This window comes from Osmerus mordax, chromosome 4, assembly GCF_038355195.1.
Source record: "Osmerus mordax isolate fOsmMor3 chromosome 4, fOsmMor3.pri, whole genome shotgun sequence".
In the NCBI taxonomy this organism is placed as follows: Eukaryota; Metazoa; Chordata; class Actinopteri; order Osmeriformes; family Osmeridae; genus Osmerus; species Osmerus mordax.
Genome location: NC_090053.1, coordinates 3971790 through 3988728, shown reverse-complemented (window position 1 = coordinate 3988728; position 16939 = coordinate 3971790). Strand labels below are relative to the sequence as shown.

The following is a 16939-nucleotide window of genomic DNA, read 5'->3' as shown; positions in this document are numbered from 1 at the left end:
GATGTTGACAGTTGATCTGGTCCTCTGAGCTTCAAGGTGTGTTCCTCTTTCAACATTACAATATTAGTTGATACAGGGTTCCTGCAGGTTTCAGTTAGTCAAATTTAAGACCTTTTTAAGACATTTTAAGACCATAAAGATTGAAATTCTGGGGAGTCCAAGTCTTAATTAGAGGGGTCAACCCCCTCTAATTCAAACCCTGGACTCTAGAGCTCCACTTTGTAGGCTACGACTCAATACTGTTTTGCTACTTTGTAATAAATTTCTGCGGCCAGCGTTTCTGGAAATGAACGAGGGAGAAACCTTTTTTACACCTGACTAAATTAATTTTAAGACCGCAAATGAAAATCTGGCCGTTTCCAATACGTTTTAAGGCCTTAAATTTAAAGTTCAGAATTGTAGACTTTTTAAGACTGCGGGAACCCTATTGATACCAATTATAGTACATTGCTGCCACCTTATGTTCAAAGTTAATTGAGCAAATGTATAATGACAACTAAAACTGGTGATACAAAAGGAATTTATTGAATTCCTACAGTAGAGTACAGTAAAGGCTGTGCAGCTCAGCTCTTAAGATTTTCTCTGTTCATGTGGGAAGATTCAATGTAAAAAAGAAACACCTGCTGATTCAAAAAGTGAACCTGAACATGAATTTTGACACAAGGAGAATATAATAACACACTAAAACAAAGGGGTCATCTTATTGACCTCCCTTCAACTCTACTTATGTGCCATGCAACCATGTTAGGTTGCCAACCCTAAAATTACACACAAGTATACAAATGAAAAACGTTTTGTTTGTCACTGGGCAATACAACTTAACAAGACTTTGGCTGAATCATGATACATTAACACTTTTGTGACCACACCAAACTATAAAACATTTGACAAAATAGTCTCAGTGAACAATATATACATTTTTATATAAAAGCATAGAAAATTGTTTAAATAGTGATACTACAGCAATATTTCAAAGTTAAATGTGTGGTATTGCACGTGGGAAGTCAGGCATGGAGTGTGTTGCAGAAACTTGGCCAGGCTGTTTAAGGCTTCCTGCGCCTGCAATACAAATGAATTTATTAGAAAACCCAATCAAACATCAACTTCAAAAAACACTTTTAAGTAACAAGTAACAAGGTAGAACTCACTTAGGATACCCGTGGTGCTGGTATCCTGGCCCCATGTTCGACCCGGCTCTCATCTCCAGAGCGACAGAGCACTGGGGGAAGAGAGAGAGGGAGGGGGACAGTGTGAGAACAGCTGGATTAACCTAAGGTCTTAAACCCCACATGTACACCCAGGCTGACCCTGGTCTCCACATCCGTCCAGTCTCCCTCCGCATGCTCATTCTCCTGGGCAGGTTTGCCCTCAGACGACCTCCTCTTGCGACTGCATGGAGACACAAACAGTCCTCCGTTTAAAGGTGGATGATAACAGAGTGAGCAACGGTGAACGCATCTCAGGAGACCTGACGCACAGACCATGTGACCTGACGCACAGACCATGTGACCTGACACACAGACCATGTGACCTGACGCACAGACCATGTGACCTGACGCACAGACCATGTGACCTGACACACAGACCATGTGACCTGACGCACAGACCATGTGACCTGATGCACAGACCGTGTGGTTTGCTGCTTTGACCCTCTCAGACATTGTGTTCTCTTGCACATATTGGGGGGTGGGAGTGGAGAGGATCCTGTCCTTCATTCAAACCCCACATTTAAATAAAAACTCAAATATAAAACTTTTTTTTTTGGCCATTTGAAGAGGGGAACCAAGCCTGGTTGTGAGGAGTGCAGACTTAAGCTAACCTGGTGTAGTGGACACCAGGTTAGATAAACACCTACCTGGGGCCAGAGGGGAGTTCCTGTTTCAGAGTTTCAATGTCAGTGAACTGGACTGCTTGTCCTCCGCCTCTGGTTTTGAACACCTCGCCCTGAATGAAAATAAATAACACCCCCCCAAAATCAGACACCCTCCAGAAAAGACTATCGGTGCGTGGTGTGTGTGTGTGTCAAGCGAGTCTGCGGGGGTACCTTGATCAGCTTGGTCTGGATTTCTCCATCGGACGCCACTTCCTGGTGAGTCAGCACGTACTTGTCACACTTGGACAGGGCCTTCTCGCTGGGGGTGGACACCGTGATGGCGTTGTGGAGGGTGGGCTGCATAACCGTGTCCAGCTCCACGTTGGAGGAGGGCTTGTGGTCCACCCACCTCTCCCCTCCAGCAGAGTGGGAGCGCCTGTGCAGCGGACGCACCGGCGCCGCGGTCTGCTCAAAAGGAGGAGTCGGCGACAAGTCAGAGGGGGGTCTGTGTGGCTGGTGACCAATCAGATCCACGCAAGGCCCGTTCGAAACAGATAGGATACAATCCATGATCAGTCAAGTGTTATTGAAGAGGATCATGTTGTTAGTAAGAAAATCCATTTATTTATGTCTAAAGTGCAAAAAAACAAGAACATATACAAGGGGAAATATATTTTAAAGCATTTTCCCTTACAGCCATTCAAACCCACATTTGAAAACTCCACTAGAACAATACAAGACCTTAGGTCACCCTGAGATGTTTGTATGATTCCTCGCGCATCGTTACCACCTCCAGCTTCACTGACCCTGTACGCTTCCTCGCCTACGTCTAGGTCACATGGCTGGGGGCGGGCCTCTGCCTCCCTGACCCAGCACCTGCCTCTTCTCCTGTCCAGCCTGGCGGCCTGGACCTGGTCTAGACCTCTAGTCTGATAGGCTGGGTCTGGGGCAAAGGGGGAGTGGCTATCCTGCCCGAAGCTGTCCTGGGAGGCCCTCAGCTCCCAGTCTGAGATGCAGGAGGCTACAGACAGGGAGCTAGCGCTAGGAGTGGGGGAGGAGGGCCCTGGCCTGAGCTGGGAGGGGTAGTACACAGGGGCCTGGCTGGGGGGGCACGGCTGAGGAGCAGAGTACAGAAACTGCACACAACACCCAGTTAGTCACACATCGCAGCATGTACACAAACATTAACCACAAGACTGGCTATGGGTAAAGAGCAATGAGGTGAATTTTCTATGGAGGCATTAGTCAATATTAGAGGCAGTAGCATTCCGTTTTAGACACTGGTTCGACAGGATAGAAATACAACAAAAAAACACCATGCTATAAGTTATCCGGTCCTAAGAAGCGGGTCAGTAGGTTAGTGAAGGAGGAAGGACAGCTGGCTCTAGAAGCGCATGTCGGCGTAACGTACAGGAACAGGGGAGGGCGACGCAGATCTCTTGGCAGGAAGTCGGTCCTTCTCCCGGGAGGGCCGCTGGGGCGCCTCAGGTCTCTCAGACTTGCTCTCGGTCACGATGGCCTTGAGCTGCTTCAGTTTCTCATCCTTCACCCACAGCTTGTTCTGCATCTCCAGCTGCTTGGCGTTCACACGCCTCTCCTGTTGCACAGACCAGACCCTGGCGTTAAGACCCACACACCCTCATGCGGGGGTGAAGGTTGTGCATGCAGTGTTTCCCCTACCAGTATATTAGGGGGGCGCCCCCCCCTGGAAGGTCAAGTTAATCAAAATAAAAAATAAATTGTATATATATATAGCACAAGATCACAAAATAAGTCATTTAATGTTACCATTCCTATAAAACAGGTCTATAGCTTGCTCTTTTATTAAACAAACTAAATGGCCTTCTGTTATTTATCTTATTTACACGACGGCATGTCATTTCTGTCTCTACATGGTCAGGTGACAATGTCTCTACATGGTAGCCACCACCCGTGTGCGTGTCTGTACAGTTCGTAAAAGGGCCACTCACGCATTCCTTCTCCCATTTCTGCTTGGTGTCTGACACCATGCCCTGCATGCGGGCCTCCATGCGCTTCTTCTCAGACAGCTCCCTCAGGAACTTCTGCTCACGGCTCTCCAGCTCCTGCTGCAGCGAGCGCTTGTCCTCCTCGTAAATGTTGGTGGTCTTCTGAAGGATGTCGATCTGGACACACACACACAGGAGCATTACGGCCATGTCAGTTGCAGTACACTATAACAGTCCAGAGGTTGACTAACTGGACTTGGGGGATGTCTTTACCTTGTACTCCAGCATCTTGGCCTTCTTCTCCAGACGCTCCATCTCAGCCTTCTGGTTCTGGATGATTTTGTCTTTCTCTCCCAGTTTGCCCCTCTGATCGTGGATGAAGTTCTCTTTGGTGACGAGGTTGCTGTCCAACTCCTGCAGCATGGACTTCATCATTTTGGCTGGAACAGAACAAGGGTTAAAAAAGGTATGACCCACTGAAGTCCGACCCAGGGCAACAGGCGAGGCTTGAACTAGGAGGCCCAGTCTCACCGGCTTTGTGGTACTCCTCGGTCATCCTGTCCCTGATCCGATGCCTCTGTTCCAGCACCTGGATGATCCTGGGCAGGGTGACGTCATCGTGGGGGTCCAGCAGCTCGCAGGCGGGCAGCGGGGGGAAGCTCTGCAGCAGCTCGTTCATCACAGAGGGAGCTTCAGAGGAACAGGAAGTCAAAGATGACAGAGGATACATGCATCTCAAATGACCAGCCATTAACATGTATGACATTTCCATCTGGTACCAAAGTAGAGAAAAAACACAATACGAGTACATTGTGACGAGGACAACTCGTATGAAAGGAGAATGTCTGATATTAAACTGCTGGTGCCAGCCCCAATGATCAACCCCCTGATCATTGATGTTGTATAAAGGCTCTGGGTTTGTCTCTGTTGTGGCGCAGACAAGACAAGTCACCTCCGTCTACAGGGCCGCCCCTCTCCTCCAGGCGCCGGGAGAGCTCGTCCTTAAAGGCCTGGTTCTTTTGGCGCCGCCCGGCAGCAAAGCCACAGATGGGTCTGTCCACCGGCCGCGCCACCTCCACTTCCTGGGTCATCTCGGCGAACCGCATCACCAGCTGCAAACGCAAAAAACGGTTTTTCATGAGTATAGCACCGGGGAGAGCCTTTCTCATGGCCTTCGACTGATGGTGAATGGTTTTTGATTTACACTGTCATTAAAAACCCAAACAAGCTGACATACCATGGTTTCCTCATAGTCATCAGCTTTGGGATTGACACAGACCACCATCCGGACTTTTCCCTCTCCATCAAAGTAGTTCTTGAACAGGTGTGTCACTTTTGAATCTCTATAGGGAACCATCTGTAAAAGGTAGAGAACGTTTATTGCACTTTTTTTCCATTTTATTGCACATTTGTACCGGCCAGAAGGTACAAAAGGGCAAGAACAACAAAATAGAACAATGATTAAAAACAGGGGTCAGATGGCTGAGCGGTTAGGGAAACAGGCAATTAATCAGAAGGTTGCTGGTTCCCAGCCGTGCAATATGATGTTGTGTCCTTAGGCAAGGCACTTCACGCTACTTGCCTCGGGGAAATGTCCCTGTACTTACTGTAAAATGTCAAAATGTAAAAACCTACCTTGTTTGTGCCACACATCTGGTTCTCCCTGAGAACCTCAATACAAGTCCTCAGAGTCATCAAGGACTGGTTGATGTTACCTGCAATCACAGATTGTTGTTAAAGCCTTAGCTCCAGGTGGAAGGTGACCCTACAGAGGTGACAGTCTAGAGCTCCCAGACCTGCTTCTCTCAGGCGGCTGCCCTCGGCCCGAGTCCTGCTGGTGCGCTCGCTACCTGCCAGGTCCACCAGACACAGCTGGCTCACATTCACCTGGCTCTTATCCTAACAACCAACAGTCAAACATATACAACTTTACACATCTCATAAATAAACTTGAGTTTTTCACCCATTGAAGTGCAGTACCCTTGAGATTTGGCTGTGGGTCATAGATTAGTCTGACCTGCAGGATGTTATCTCCGTCTGCATCCAGGGGGGCCTGTGCTAGTTTGATGATGAACACACTGTGGGAACGACTGGATTCTCTGTTTAGCTGAGTGTTGGCAATCCTCCTTTTCTTTTGGCCTGCAACAAACACGTTTAAAAGTGTTTAGCAAACTGACGATCAGTTAAAAAAAAACAAGAGAGGTAACGTCTGATGTACTGGTTGATTTGTAGATTTTAACAAGGCTTACCTCTCCAGAAAACCTCAAACGCTTCCTCTGTGGACTTCACCTCAACCTCTGTGCATCCGGCCACATACATGTTATGGTTCTGGTCCTCTCTGAGGATTTTGGATTGCGGAGGTCTACAGACGCATAATACACAAGTAAGTAGTGAAATAAAGTGCAACGATGACAATGAAAGAGAGCATACAATTACAGCAAGGACCATTTCTGTTAGTGTTGGGTGAATGCATTCCGGACACAAAATGCTATTAGATAACCATGACAACGCAAACAAAGCATTAAATAGCTGTGCCAATACAAAGCACATAAAAGCATCTAACAGAACTAGTCAACTATACAACAGCCAAATGCAACTGTAAGACAATGTGCTTATTTAAGCTACTCTCACTGGCCACGCACATGAACTCAGTGTTCTGCCTCAGAGGAGTGCCTCCACCATTCCACCTAGCAAAGGAACACAAACATTTGATCTGCAACCTACTCTACAGTGACTCCAAACAAAGTTCCACAGAATATCAGTCAGTAGGCTATCCTGCATGAACAGTGGCTTCTTAGTTAAAATAAAACCAGATTGTGATACATTAAGAGGATGAAGTACAAACTGTTGGGAATCCGTTCATAATATATTATCCATTAATGTACACAGTGAACACATTAGGAAATGTTTGCATTTGTAACTGGTTTGATTTTCTTGAGCTTACTTTGGTCTGATTGGCTCAAATGGAGCTTCTTCCAGAAGATCATAGATGTAGTTATTGTAGATCTCAATGTAGGACACAAACACACTGTAGCTGCTATCCTCATCAACACCTTCAGCTTTGCAGGCCTCCTCTGGATTGATCATGTCGGCGAACTCCGGATCCAGCCTTTGTCTACAAACATTACAACAAAGCCAATCACGAAAGCTCCACAAGCTAGCAATGTCAGACTACGAGGAAGACATTTGAAACCTATCTTGCTCACTGCTAGCTAATGTTATACATTGTCAATCTGGACTGATAAATGATAACAGGAAAAATTTGTATTTTTGGATTTGGGGTGAACTATCCCTTTAATACTAGCTTAGCATATTATTATTTATTTATTTGAAATAACTGAAAGTGGGACTGAAACATACTTGGAGGAGGGGGTTTTGGGAACAGATGACTGGTTTTCTCTCCTTTGCCTTTCAAGCAGAGCGTCAACCTGAGTTTGGACCTCCATACCATTCTTGTCATCCGTCTTGAAAACCTTGACATACACAATCGACTGTTACTTACAACTGAGACAACAACCGGTAGATGAAAATTTGATGCAAGGCTAAAATCAAGCCGAAATGAGTGTCTTACAAATCTCTTGGCCTGGTATGGACCTATGCTGTTGAAGATCATGTCAAGAGACCGAGGGAGAAGACCACCCTGCCCTGGAGAACCAGTCATTGTAAAAGTCTTCCCACTTCCTGTGACACCATAAGTAAACAATAGGCCTGCCAATACAAAAAAAGGAAACAATTTAGCATTACAAAACACAGGATGAGAAAATCTTTCTGCGTACTTATGGGTTAACCTGGGAATATCAAACAAAACCAGTCTCTCCTGTTCTCACCATTTTTACTATGAATGAGGTCATCCACAAGAGGTTTGGCAACATCCTCAAACAATTCCATCTGGGATGTGCTAATTCCAAACACCTTCTTAAAAGAATACTGTGTCTGTAAAGGAAATTTAATGTCAAATAAGTACTTTGGACAATGCTGAAATCCTGTGAAAGAAAGATTGTGGTGGTATTTCACAATTACCTCTTTGAACTCCCCATTCCTGTTGGCTTTTAGCCCATCAGGAGCATGCAACTGAATGGTGGTGTTGCTGATAACTTCGATACAACATTCCTCATCTTCTACACCCAGGGGTCGTACACGGCAGTACACCTGACGAGAATCAAAGATAATGAATAAGATAGAGCTACGTAGCTTAGCTACAGTAGCTACCTACAGTACAGTATACTGTATAAAGCTGCAGTAGTACCCTAACGTTGGTTACAATACTGTTAGATACTCACCCCAACCGGGTCTTTCTGGTTGCTGGGTGGCTTCTTGGGAGCAGGTCTACGTGGGGTTTTGCCCTTACTTAAAAATAACAAGACGTAACAACACTGTTAGCTACACTGGTGTCTAACGAGTCCGGCTGGAGTACAGTAGATAGCTAGAGCTAACAACCTACTGTAGTCAGCTAGCTAGAGCTACTTCTCTCCACTCCAGCCGTCAGGTAGCCATTTACTTAGTAAGCTAATGTAACAAATGTATCAGTTAATTACAAATAGTGTACATCTACAATTGTCTTTTTTGAATGAGTACTCACGTAGGTCTTATCATGGTGAATTGTTGTTGTTTGTTATTATTTCAACTCTTGTTTTCTGAGATCCTTCTCCTCAGTTCCAAGTTCGAACTTTCCCTCCGGTCTCGAGGACAACGGATTTTTCAAATGGGCCAATCAGAACAAAGAAAGCGCCATCGAGTCTATATTTTTTTCCTGTTCCGGTCCAACCACACCTTTCAAAATAAAAGCCACATCTGCGTACAGACGGCGATGCTGACACCTACTGTCAAGCTGTAGCCTAACAGAACGTTACAAAACATTTGTCACGTGGACCATTTTTGTCTAGAGGTAGATTTGTGTTTCATGCATTTCATGATTTGTGTATTCATGCACGTGGAAATGAAGCTATTATAGCCAGCCAGACATAATAAAAAAACGGAGCGTAAGACTGAAATCCAACACTTGCTAACTAATTGCGTCCAATACGGTAAGTGGATGTCACTGTTGTTTGTTGTCTAGACTAAGATTATTTTGTTGTATAATACCGCTAGCTAACTAGTTAGCTAGTGTCAAATCAAAGTGCATTACGAGTTTTGCAGAAAGGTTTGTCAGTAACTAGACTATCTTGTGATTCACAGGTCAAATGGCAAAGGCCAAGGCAGTCGTGGATGCAGCCAAGTCAAAAAAACAAAATGGGAAAACTTCTGGGCGAACGACCTCCAAAAAGTTGCAGGATACGATGGAAGGGAGCACATCATTCAAAACATGTCTGTCTGGTCACATTTTGGGATATAACGTTACATCGGATGCATTGTGTAATGCTTTTATAACTAATTTCTGTCCTTTTCAGGTACCAACCAGCCTCGGATATTCACTCGAATTCATAACAGAAATGGACGCGAAAGTATCTTGCATTTTATCTACAAATGTAGTCTGGGCCAAAGTTTTCATTCACAAATGAGACAGGTGTGGGCATTTTCAAAGCAAGTGTTTTTGCATTAGATTCCCATAACACACTTGACACAGCCCAGCTGCTAAAATGTAAATATTTTTGTTTTGTTACTCCAGTGTCTCCAGCAACCTTTTCTTCGCTCTCTTGCCACATATAAACTCCATCGCACTACATCCCTATTCAACCGCCGCATCACTTGCATTGAATGGCATCCGACCCATACCACCTCACTGGCCATTGGATCCAAGGGTGGAGACATAGTCTTGTGGGACTACAATAGGGCCAACAAGATGAGCTTCATTCAAGGGGTGAGAATGGAAGTTGTCATTTCCAATCATCTATATGTGTGTATACTGTACCCAATACTAACAGTACAGTTAATGTTACCTATTTGTTGCATTGCATTTGTATTCGTATTCGCAGAAAGGAGCCGGGGATTTCATAGGTGGGATCAAGTTTTGTCCGACCGACCTGTCAAAAATCTACACTGTCTCTGGAGACGGCTCACTGGCCGTCCAGAGCTTTGAGGGCCATCAGACCACCACTCTGTCCACAACCCCAGACTGTGGTCACGGCCACCATAGTCTTTGGTGAGTATGCATGCTGAGGGAATGAATGTGGCAGTATAGCATGTAATCCAATGTTCCATGAAATTCTAGACTTTTCGGATGTAGTTATGAACATTGCTTGTTCCTTTTTTTGGGGTATGATTTGCACATTTTACTTTCGGTAATACTCTTGTATGGTTATTTTTTTCCCTCCAGTTTTTGGTACTGCTGTGTGGATGTGTCAGTGAGCAGACAGATGCTTGTGACAGGGGACAATATGGGAAATGTCCAATTGCTGGGCATTGACGGCCATAAGGTTTGGGTTTGAACTTGGATGTTTCTTCCAGCATAATTTTAAAAATTATTATTCAGCAAACAATATACATACATCTTTCTATACTGTAACATATGCTTATAGTATATCATAATGTTTTTCTTTTTTATTGTAACACAACAGCAGTTAGCTTACATTGCATATCATTTATATATATTTTGTATTTTCCCCAACAGATCTTCAGTGAGAAGTTGCACAAGGCAAAAGTGACACATGCAGAATTTAACCCTCGGTGTGATTGGTTGTTGGCAACAGCATCTGTCGATCACACAGTCAAGCTATGGGATCTGCGTAACATCAAAGATAAGAGCAGCTTTCTCCATAATATGCCTCATGACAAAGCAGTCAACTCAGGTAATTTTTAACTGCATCAGTTATTGTTTGTGGTTGGACTTGCCTGTTCTTTTAACAACAAATGTGTCAAAGGGCTCTGTTTGACCTATTTGAAAGATATGTGCTTCCTAATTGATGTATTTGGAACATGTGTTTTTGTTCCTGGAACACAGCCTGTTTCAACCCTTTGGATTGCTCTAAGCTGCTAACCACAGACCAGTATGACCAAATCAGAGTGTATTCCTCCGCTGACTGGTCAAGCCCTCAACAAATCATTCAACACCCACACAGACAGTTTCAGCACCTTACACCCATTAAGGTGGGTGATCATTCTGTATTAATCCTCATGTCTACTGTATGTGTAACAAGGGAAGTATGCATTTGATGCATTTCTCCTTGACTTGAGTCTTTACATTGTCTTTTGGTCTTCAGGCCACCTGGCACCCCATGTATGACCTCATAGTGGCTGGTCGGTATCCTGATGATAATGTGTGTACTGGTGACATGAGGACCATAGACATCTATGATGCCAACTCTGCACAGCGTGTGTGCCAGCTGCATGATGCCAGTGCTCCTGGCATCATATCTGTAAGTAGTTTTGGAAGGGTCGTTGTTTTTGGAGGTTCAAGAAAAAACAAACATGTTCAAATCTGGAAATCTGTTTTGTCTAGGTCAATAAATTCAATCCGATGGGAGATGTTTTAGGATCTGGAATGGGTGAGTTCTCATTGTGGAAATGAGTGAACGGGAGAGCTTGATTATTACAGATTTTGAAATAATGTTAATGTAATAAAGTTGTCTTTTTTCAATTGCAGGAGTCAACATCCTGATGTGGACTTCTAACAACATGCTTGGCAGGGAGCAGGAAGATCCACAGGAGCAGGCGGGAGGTGATGGAGGACGCTTCAGAGGCCAGCCCAGGACTCGTCTGCAGCGTTTCAGCAGAGAGAGGAGAGGAGTAGCTGAGGATGCAAAGCTGAAGAAAAAACTGGCGTCCCTGGAGTCACCAGGGGCCAAGACCAAGTCCAAGCCATTGGAGAATGGCAAGACACAGAAAGGCAAAAAGAAGTGATCTAAATGGCAAACAAATAGAAAAACTAGACCATGCTAAAATAGTCATGATGGGTCACTCAAACCTCTATAACTGTTGTATGTACGTTTTTATTTTATTTTTTTTGTATTAAAGTACTTATTTTTTCAGTTTTTTTTTTACACTTTTATATATTTCAATAAACATCTTTATGCTTGCTTGAGTCTGGTACCTATCAAGTGTTGTTTTGTATTAATCATGCTACTCATCTACTAATTACAAACCATATATAGTTTTCATTATTCATTTGACTAGAGAGGGATCCCAAAACTATTTTTAATATATTATCAAAGTTGTTTAACTGGCTTACAGCCCATGAATGAAAGCAAATAAATGTAAAAGATTCTATGAATGATCCCGTCTGCGTAGAGCATTGACTGTAACATTAGCAAGGCGAAACAGCACACTGCCCCAAGCTTGCTGCTTATCTTCCCTCTCCTGCTGCTTGGTCTGATGAGCTGTGTAGATCATTCCCATGACCAGGCTCTGGAAGCTGGCTGTAGGGAGTGGCTTCTTCTGACCTTCAAGTGTGTCCAGCAACTGTTCCATGGAAAGCAGGGTTTTGGGTACGTTGTCATTCACCAAGGCCAGGAATGCTCGTCCTTGTCTCATAGATGCCATCTCCTGGTCAAGCAACCTGATGTTGCTATCCTGGTCAATCTCCAATCCACCTAACAAAAGCTGCATATTCAGGGGAAGATCAGTTCATCAGTGCTTGGGTGTAGATTAAATTAGCTTTGTCTTTGAATATATATTTTAGAATGTGTTAATATGTAGTACCTCAAACATCAGGTTTGTGTCCTCAATGGTAGATTTAAATCCATGAGAAGCAAGCCCACCATGCTGAGCAGCTGCTTCCTCTGTGAAAGATGTATTTGGACTTTGGTATTCATGCATTATAGGCTTGGTGTTCACTTTAGAGAGCAGACAGTACAGATACCAATCAACATGCATAATGAATGTAAAGTATCACATGCAAGCACTGTATTTCCACTTCGGTCTCATAGCATGGCATTCAGGTAATTAAACTTTACTACAGTATAATTTAACTTGCCTGTAAATAGCCCCAAAAGCATATGGATGAGGATTCCAAACTGCAGTTTTGTTGCCATTCTTTTCTTATACTTATATCTGTGGCGCATTACTTCTATCTCGAGGTTCACCTAAACTACTTCTGAAAAAGATCAGACAGTGAACGCTGAAATACCATACAATTTTCCAACTTGGAAAAAGTACACGGGCCAGTTGGCTGATTTGTGTGTATCGGTACTTTTAGTGCCAAGAGGATCCTTTTTTTCTATTTGCTGCTTACCTCTTTCGACTATAATGAAAGTGATCCAAAGAGTTATCCAAGTATTATGCAGTAGTGTACCTTAACCACATGGTGGCAGTAGCACAAATTCAAGATTGTATATCCTCTGACTGTTAGCCAATGAAAAAGTTTGTTTACTTCCGGAGAACAGTCTGACGTGACCGATCGCATGAAAATATAGTTGAAAGGTAATTTCTTCAGTAGTTTTGTTTACAAAACTCATGTAGTTTCACATGGTCACAAACCGGCTATGCAACGAAGAGTCGCATAAACCGGCCGCCTCAAAATAGATTCTCTCTGCCCGATTGCAACCATGCAGTATTGATAGGTTAGCGTTAACAGTACTGTAACATTTTAGGTTAATAGTTTCATAACCTTGTTCAACGGAATTATATCAATGAGATTAGGCCAGTTCTTACAACAACAAATCGATTGCACTCTTGTATCACAAAGTTCTCATGATTCACATGTATTTTGCTTTCCAGACAGGTAACTAACAGATGAAATGGAGTCCAGTGAAGAGGGGGGGCTCGGTGCACGTGGCTCTGAAGGAGAAGAAAACTATTTCCTGGGATACACTTTCACTGACCGCTCCCACTCCAGCCGCGTTGTGAAGAGCATCATGGACCTCTGCCTGGAGGATGGCCTGTTTGCCGATGTCACCATCAACGTTGATGGAAAAGAGTTCAACCTGCATCGCCTGGTGCTCTCAGCCCAGAGCAGCTTCTTCCGATCCATGTTTACCTCTAACCTAAAAGAGTCACATAACCGCTGTATAGAACTGAAGGATGTGAGCGCAAAGGTCTTTCAGTTGCTGGTGGACTACATCTACCATGGTACCATCAAACTGATGGTTGAGGACCTGCAGGACACCTACGAGATGGCAGACATGTACCAGCTGACCGCTCTTTTTGAAGAATGCTCCCGCTTCCTGTCACGCACAGTGGAGGTCAAGAACTGTCTCCAGGTAACATGTTTACATGTTATGGACCAGCAGAGCAAATGCTAATACCTGAGGCCATTAATTTGTACGTGCCACTTGAGCTCTGAATACAAAAGACTGACATCATGTAACGTCCACAAGTTAATTGTGTTTTGTTACTTTTACTTCCTCTCAGGTGATGTGGCTGGCAGACAGACACAGCGATCAGGAACTGTACACAGCTGCTAAACACTGTGCTAAAATTCACCTGGTTCAGCTGCATCAGACGGATGAATTCCTCAATCTTCCCCTCGGCCTGCTCCTGGATATTGTCAAAGGTATGGCTTTTCAGGGCTTTTCTTGGCTGTTTGTTTAAACACACAGTCACTGTGTATATGAATAGGAATGATTGTGCGGTGAAGTGAATATAAGCAGTGGCATCTTCTCTCTCGAGTATTTTCTCACTGCTTCTCCACTGCAGATGGTGTTCTTAGCTCCCAGAATCCAACAGTGGCCATTGATTCTTGGATTAACCACAACAAGGTAGAGAGAGAGGAGTTTTCCGGTCTGCTCAAGGAGAACCTTAAGGTATGTTTGTGATTAGTTTTGTTACAGGGGTAGCTGCGACGCCCGTCAGTAATGCTTCCTACTGTTCTTCCCCACACCGGGTTTCGAACTCAGGTCCTGTGACCTTTAAACGCTACGACATCCTTACAGAAACGCCAATTTAAACAGCAGTACGTCAACGATACTCTCGAACAGCGCAATGACACCTGTGACGCATGCACACACAGTTTTTGCAGCACAAATGGAAACAAATATTTTTCGGTCTCCACAGGAAATCGGTGAGAAGGTCCACATCTACTTGATCGGGAAGGAGGAGGCCCGGACGCACTCCCTGGCTGTGTCGCTCCACTGTGACGAGGACGACACCGTCAGCGTGAGCGGTCAGAACAGCTTGTGTCACCAGATCACCGCAGCCTGTAAGCACGGAGGAGATCTCTACGTGGTGGGCGGCTCCATCCCTCGCCGCATGTGGAAGTGTAACATGCACACCATGGACTGGGAGCGCTGCGCCCCTCTGCCCAGAGACCGCCTCCATCACACCATGGTGTCTGTCCTGAGCGAGGACGCCGTGTACTCCCTGGGGGGCAAGACCCTCCAGGACACCCTGTCCAACGCCGTCATCTTCTACACTGTCAAAGACAACATGTGGACAGAGACCAGCCAGCTGGACACAGCTGTGTCAGGGGCTGCCGGGGTCAACCTGGGAGGTACCATCTACCTGCTGGGGGGGGAGGAGAACGACATGGACTTCTTCACCAAGCCCTCCCGCCTCATCCAGTGCTTTGACACGGCCAATCAGAAGTGCCGGATCAAGCCCTACGTTCTCCCGTTCGCGGGCTGCATGCACGCCGCCACCCACATGGACGTGATCTTCATCGTGGCCGAGGGGGATTCCCTGGTCTGCTACAACCCCTTGCTGGATAGTTTCACCCGTCTGCGCTTCCCGGAGATGTGGAGCTGTGTGCCGTCCCTCTGGAAGGTGGCCAGCTGTAACGGCTGCATCTACGTTTTCAGGGACAAGTGTAAAAAAGGCGACGCCGCCACATTGAAGTTCAACCCTGCCACCTCTGTCGTCTCTGTTATCAGTGGCATTAAAATCCTCCTGACCAACTGGCAGTTTGTGTTGGCCTAAACTCTTTCCCCGGACGCCGACTCACTGTTTGAAATCATTCGAGACGATGGAATTGGAAGGTTCAAGGATGGACTCATTTTGACCACATTGTGAGACTTGTTGATTTGTGCCTGTAAATGTTTTTATGATGCTGTAGTTCCTTTTTCTGAACAAGTCACAGGCGGGTGGTTTTGTTTTGTATAATGCACGGACGGTTTTAGTTTGCCACCCAATCATATATTTCAACCATTGTCTACAATACACAGCATCCTTACTGTGGAAGATCCAGAAGATCCAATCTTCGCCCGTGTTATTATTGCTTCACCCGTGTTTGTTCCGGTAAGTTCTCACAGCAGTGTGTAGGTTGTCTTACCGAAAAGCTATATTGTTATTGTACATTGTCATGCTTTAGATTGTTTTGCTGCTCTTTGTATCTATACATTTTCTTGCTGTATTTGTGCATGAAATAACTCAGTATTATTGTACATTTTGAATATACAGTACCAGTCAAAAGTTTGGACACGTGTCCAAACTTTTGACTGGTACTGTATGTTGATGCTGGGTGTTATAATTCACACACGAAGGACTACCAGCTGTATCTTAGTTTAAAATTGTTTTGCGTGCTTCATTACGAGCCTAGTGTAAAGCCTGTCTGGATCATTTTGGATGTTGACCATGTTTAATATTAACTCCACATTAATACCAAATTAGTATTGTTCCCAGATGATGCTTTGCATTAAAACAAGGGGTTATGATGCAGTGACATAGACGTGACCTATAACCTGGGAAAGGTGTCCCACCTTGGGAATGGCAAGGCGATAAAAAGCACCTATTTGTATCCCAGTAGAGGGTAAAGGGGTACGGGGGGAGACACAGCCCCACTAGGGAGGCCAGTGCTGCGATCCCATTGATGTTTTTCAGGAGGCTGCGGAGGTGAAACCTAAGCCCAGTAACATGTCTAACTTTGTGAACTATTCTGAGCTTCAGATGCTGACGCTAAGGTGAGAGGTGGGGGTTGTGGGCGGCACATATGTGCCAGCCAACTAGAATAGCCAGCCACTACAAGCAGTGATGGACTCGCAGATTGCCAATGTTGTGAAATAACTCTTGTTTATGGGACCTTCTCAGGGCACACCGACCCTTGTGACAGACTTAGGTCAGATTCTTTAGGATTTTGTAGTATACACAAAAAAAAACGAAAAAAAAAAAACACCTTCTAAAGAGTTTTGCATTTTTACTCCAGGGTTTGGTGTTTGTCTTGTGCATTTGTGTGAGGGTAGATGTGTAAGATATGCAGTGACCTTAGGACTTTTCAAAGGGTATAGCAAGATTCCTACAGGGACACATGGTCCAGAGTGACAAGGCCATCTGCTCTAGCGCCAGCTCTGGGAAGGGGGGGGGTGGACACAGGGGCACTGAGAATTCCTTCGCTGGGGTGTGGAGGGAGTAGATA

At 44.9% G+C, this 16939-nt stretch overlaps 4 protein-coding genes across 7 annotated transcripts; 2 read left to right on the top strand and 2 right to left on the bottom strand.

Moving 5' to 3' along the window:
* Positions 1-509: 509 nt before the first annotated feature.
* kif23 (kinesin family member 23) lies at positions 510-8463 on the bottom strand. Of its 2 annotated transcripts, XM_067234676.1 has the most exons (22): positions 8360-8463; positions 8061-8127; positions 7801-7929; positions 7608-7713; positions 7352-7488; positions 7141-7253; positions 6725-6895; positions 6030-6142; positions 5798-5919; positions 5577-5679; positions 5416-5495; positions 5018-5137; positions 4733-4892; positions 4312-4470; positions 4054-4220; positions 3784-3957; positions 3225-3410; positions 2045-2278; positions 1856-1944; positions 1308-1389; positions 1149-1219; positions 510-1059 (listed from the first exon to the last, which is right to left on the bottom strand). In XM_067234676.1, exons 1-22 carry the CDS (start codon positions 8371-8373, stop codon positions 1044-1046), a joined length of 2613 nt encoding a protein of 870 aa, XP_067090777.1. In that variant the 5' UTR covers positions 8374-8463; the 3' UTR covers positions 510-1043. The 2 variants fall into 2 exon arrangements, with proteins under 2 accessions (XP_067090777.1, XP_067090778.1); XM_067234677.1 differs by lacking the exons at positions 510-1059; positions 1149-1219; positions 1308-1389; positions 1856-1944 and having other exon boundaries at positions 2200-2318.
* A 207-nt stretch (positions 8464-8670) lies between these two features.
* ddb2 (damage-specific DNA binding protein 2) lies at positions 8671-11735 on the top strand. 2 transcript variants are annotated; one of them, XM_067234818.1, is made up of 11 exons: positions 8671-8804; positions 8956-9084; positions 9168-9283; positions 9386-9577; positions 9693-9859; positions 10034-10133; positions 10328-10505; positions 10658-10803; positions 10917-11072; positions 11156-11201; positions 11300-11735. In XM_067234818.1, exons 2-11 carry the CDS (start codon positions 8961-8963, stop codon positions 11554-11556), a joined length of 1482 nt encoding a protein of 493 aa, XP_067090919.1. In that variant the 5' UTR covers positions 8671-8804; positions 8956-8960; the 3' UTR covers positions 11557-11735. The 2 variants fall into 2 exon arrangements, with proteins under 2 accessions (XP_067090919.1, XP_067090920.1); XM_067234819.1 differs by having other exon boundaries at positions 11280-11455.
* A 1-nt stretch (position 11736) lies between these two features.
* On the bottom strand, positions 11737-12691 carry LOC136942071 (protein FAM180B). Its single transcript, XM_067234834.1, has 3 exons — positions 12621-12691; positions 12355-12441; positions 11737-12255 (listed from the first exon to the last, which is right to left on the bottom strand). The coding sequence occupies exons 1-3, from the start codon at positions 12684-12686 to the stop codon at positions 11920-11922; spliced, it is 489 nt and encodes a 162-aa protein (XP_067090935.1). The 5' UTR covers positions 12687-12691; the 3' UTR covers positions 11737-11919.
* A 349-nt stretch (positions 12692-13040) lies between these two features.
* On the top strand, positions 13041-16868 carry kbtbd4 (kelch repeat and BTB (POZ) domain containing 4). Of its 2 annotated transcripts, none has more exons than XM_067234817.1 (5): positions 13041-13074; positions 13372-13853; positions 14005-14146; positions 14290-14396; positions 14647-16868. In XM_067234817.1, the coding sequence occupies exons 2-5, from the start codon at positions 13392-13394 to the stop codon at positions 15505-15507; spliced, it is 1572 nt and encodes a 523-aa protein (XP_067090918.1). In that variant the 5' UTR covers positions 13041-13074; positions 13372-13391; the 3' UTR covers positions 15508-16868. The 2 variants fall into 2 exon arrangements, with proteins under 2 accessions (XP_067090918.1, XP_067090917.1); XM_067234816.1 differs by lacking the exon at positions 13041-13074 and adding an exon at positions 13110-13214.
* Positions 16869-16939: the final 71 nt, after the last annotated feature.

What these genes read in the sequence shown, in the direction of transcription:
- LOC136942071 (XM_067234834.1), bottom strand. Translation starts at nt 12,686, where the DNA reads ATGGCAACAAAACTGCAGTTTGGAATCCTCATCCATATGCTTTTGGGG. An exon ending in GGCTATTTACAGGCAAGTTA is followed by an intron (nt 12,442 to 12,620) that starts AATTATACTGTA and finishes CCAAATACATCT; the next exon opens with TTCACAGAGGAAGCAGCTGC. An exon ending in ACACAAACCTGATGTTTGAG is followed by an intron (nt 12,256 to 12,354) that starts GTACTACATATT and finishes CTGAATATGCAG; the next exon opens with CTTTTGTTAGGTGGATTGGA.
- ddb2 (XM_067234818.1), top strand. Translation starts at nt 8,961, where the DNA reads ATGGCAAAGGCCAAGGCAGTCGTGGATGCAGCCAAGTCAAAAAAACAA. An exon ending in TGGGCATTGACGGCCATAAG is followed by an intron (nt 10,134 to 10,327) that starts GTTTGGGTTTGA and finishes TTTCCCCAACAG; the next exon opens with ATCTTCAGTGAGAAGTTGCA. An exon ending in TGACAAAGCAGTCAACTCAG is followed by an intron (nt 10,506 to 10,657) that starts GTAATTTTTAAC and finishes CCTGGAACACAG; the next exon opens with CCTGTTTCAACCCTTTGGAT.
- kbtbd4 (XM_067234817.1), top strand. Translation starts at nt 13,392, where the DNA reads ATGGAGTCCAGTGAAGAGGGGGGGCTCGGTGCACGTGGCTCTGAAGGA. An exon ending in GCTCCTGGATATTGTCAAAG is followed by an intron (nt 14,147 to 14,289) that starts GTATGGCTTTTC and finishes TCTCCACTGCAG; the next exon opens with ATGGTGTTCTTAGCTCCCAG. An exon ending in TGCTCAAGGAGAACCTTAAG is followed by an intron (nt 14,397 to 14,646) that starts GTATGTTTGTGA and finishes CGGTCTCCACAG; the next exon opens with GAAATCGGTGAGAAGGTCCA.
- kif23 (XM_067234676.1), bottom strand. An exon ending in CATACCAGGCCAAGAGATTT is followed by an intron (nt 7,254 to 7,351) that starts GTAAGACACTCA and finishes GTGTATGTCAAG; the next exon opens with GTTTTCAAGACGGATGACAA. An exon ending in GGGCGGCCCTGTAGACGGAG is followed by an intron (nt 4,471 to 4,732) that starts GTGACTTGTCTT and finishes GTTCCTCTGAAG; the next exon opens with CTCCCTCTGTGATGAACGAG.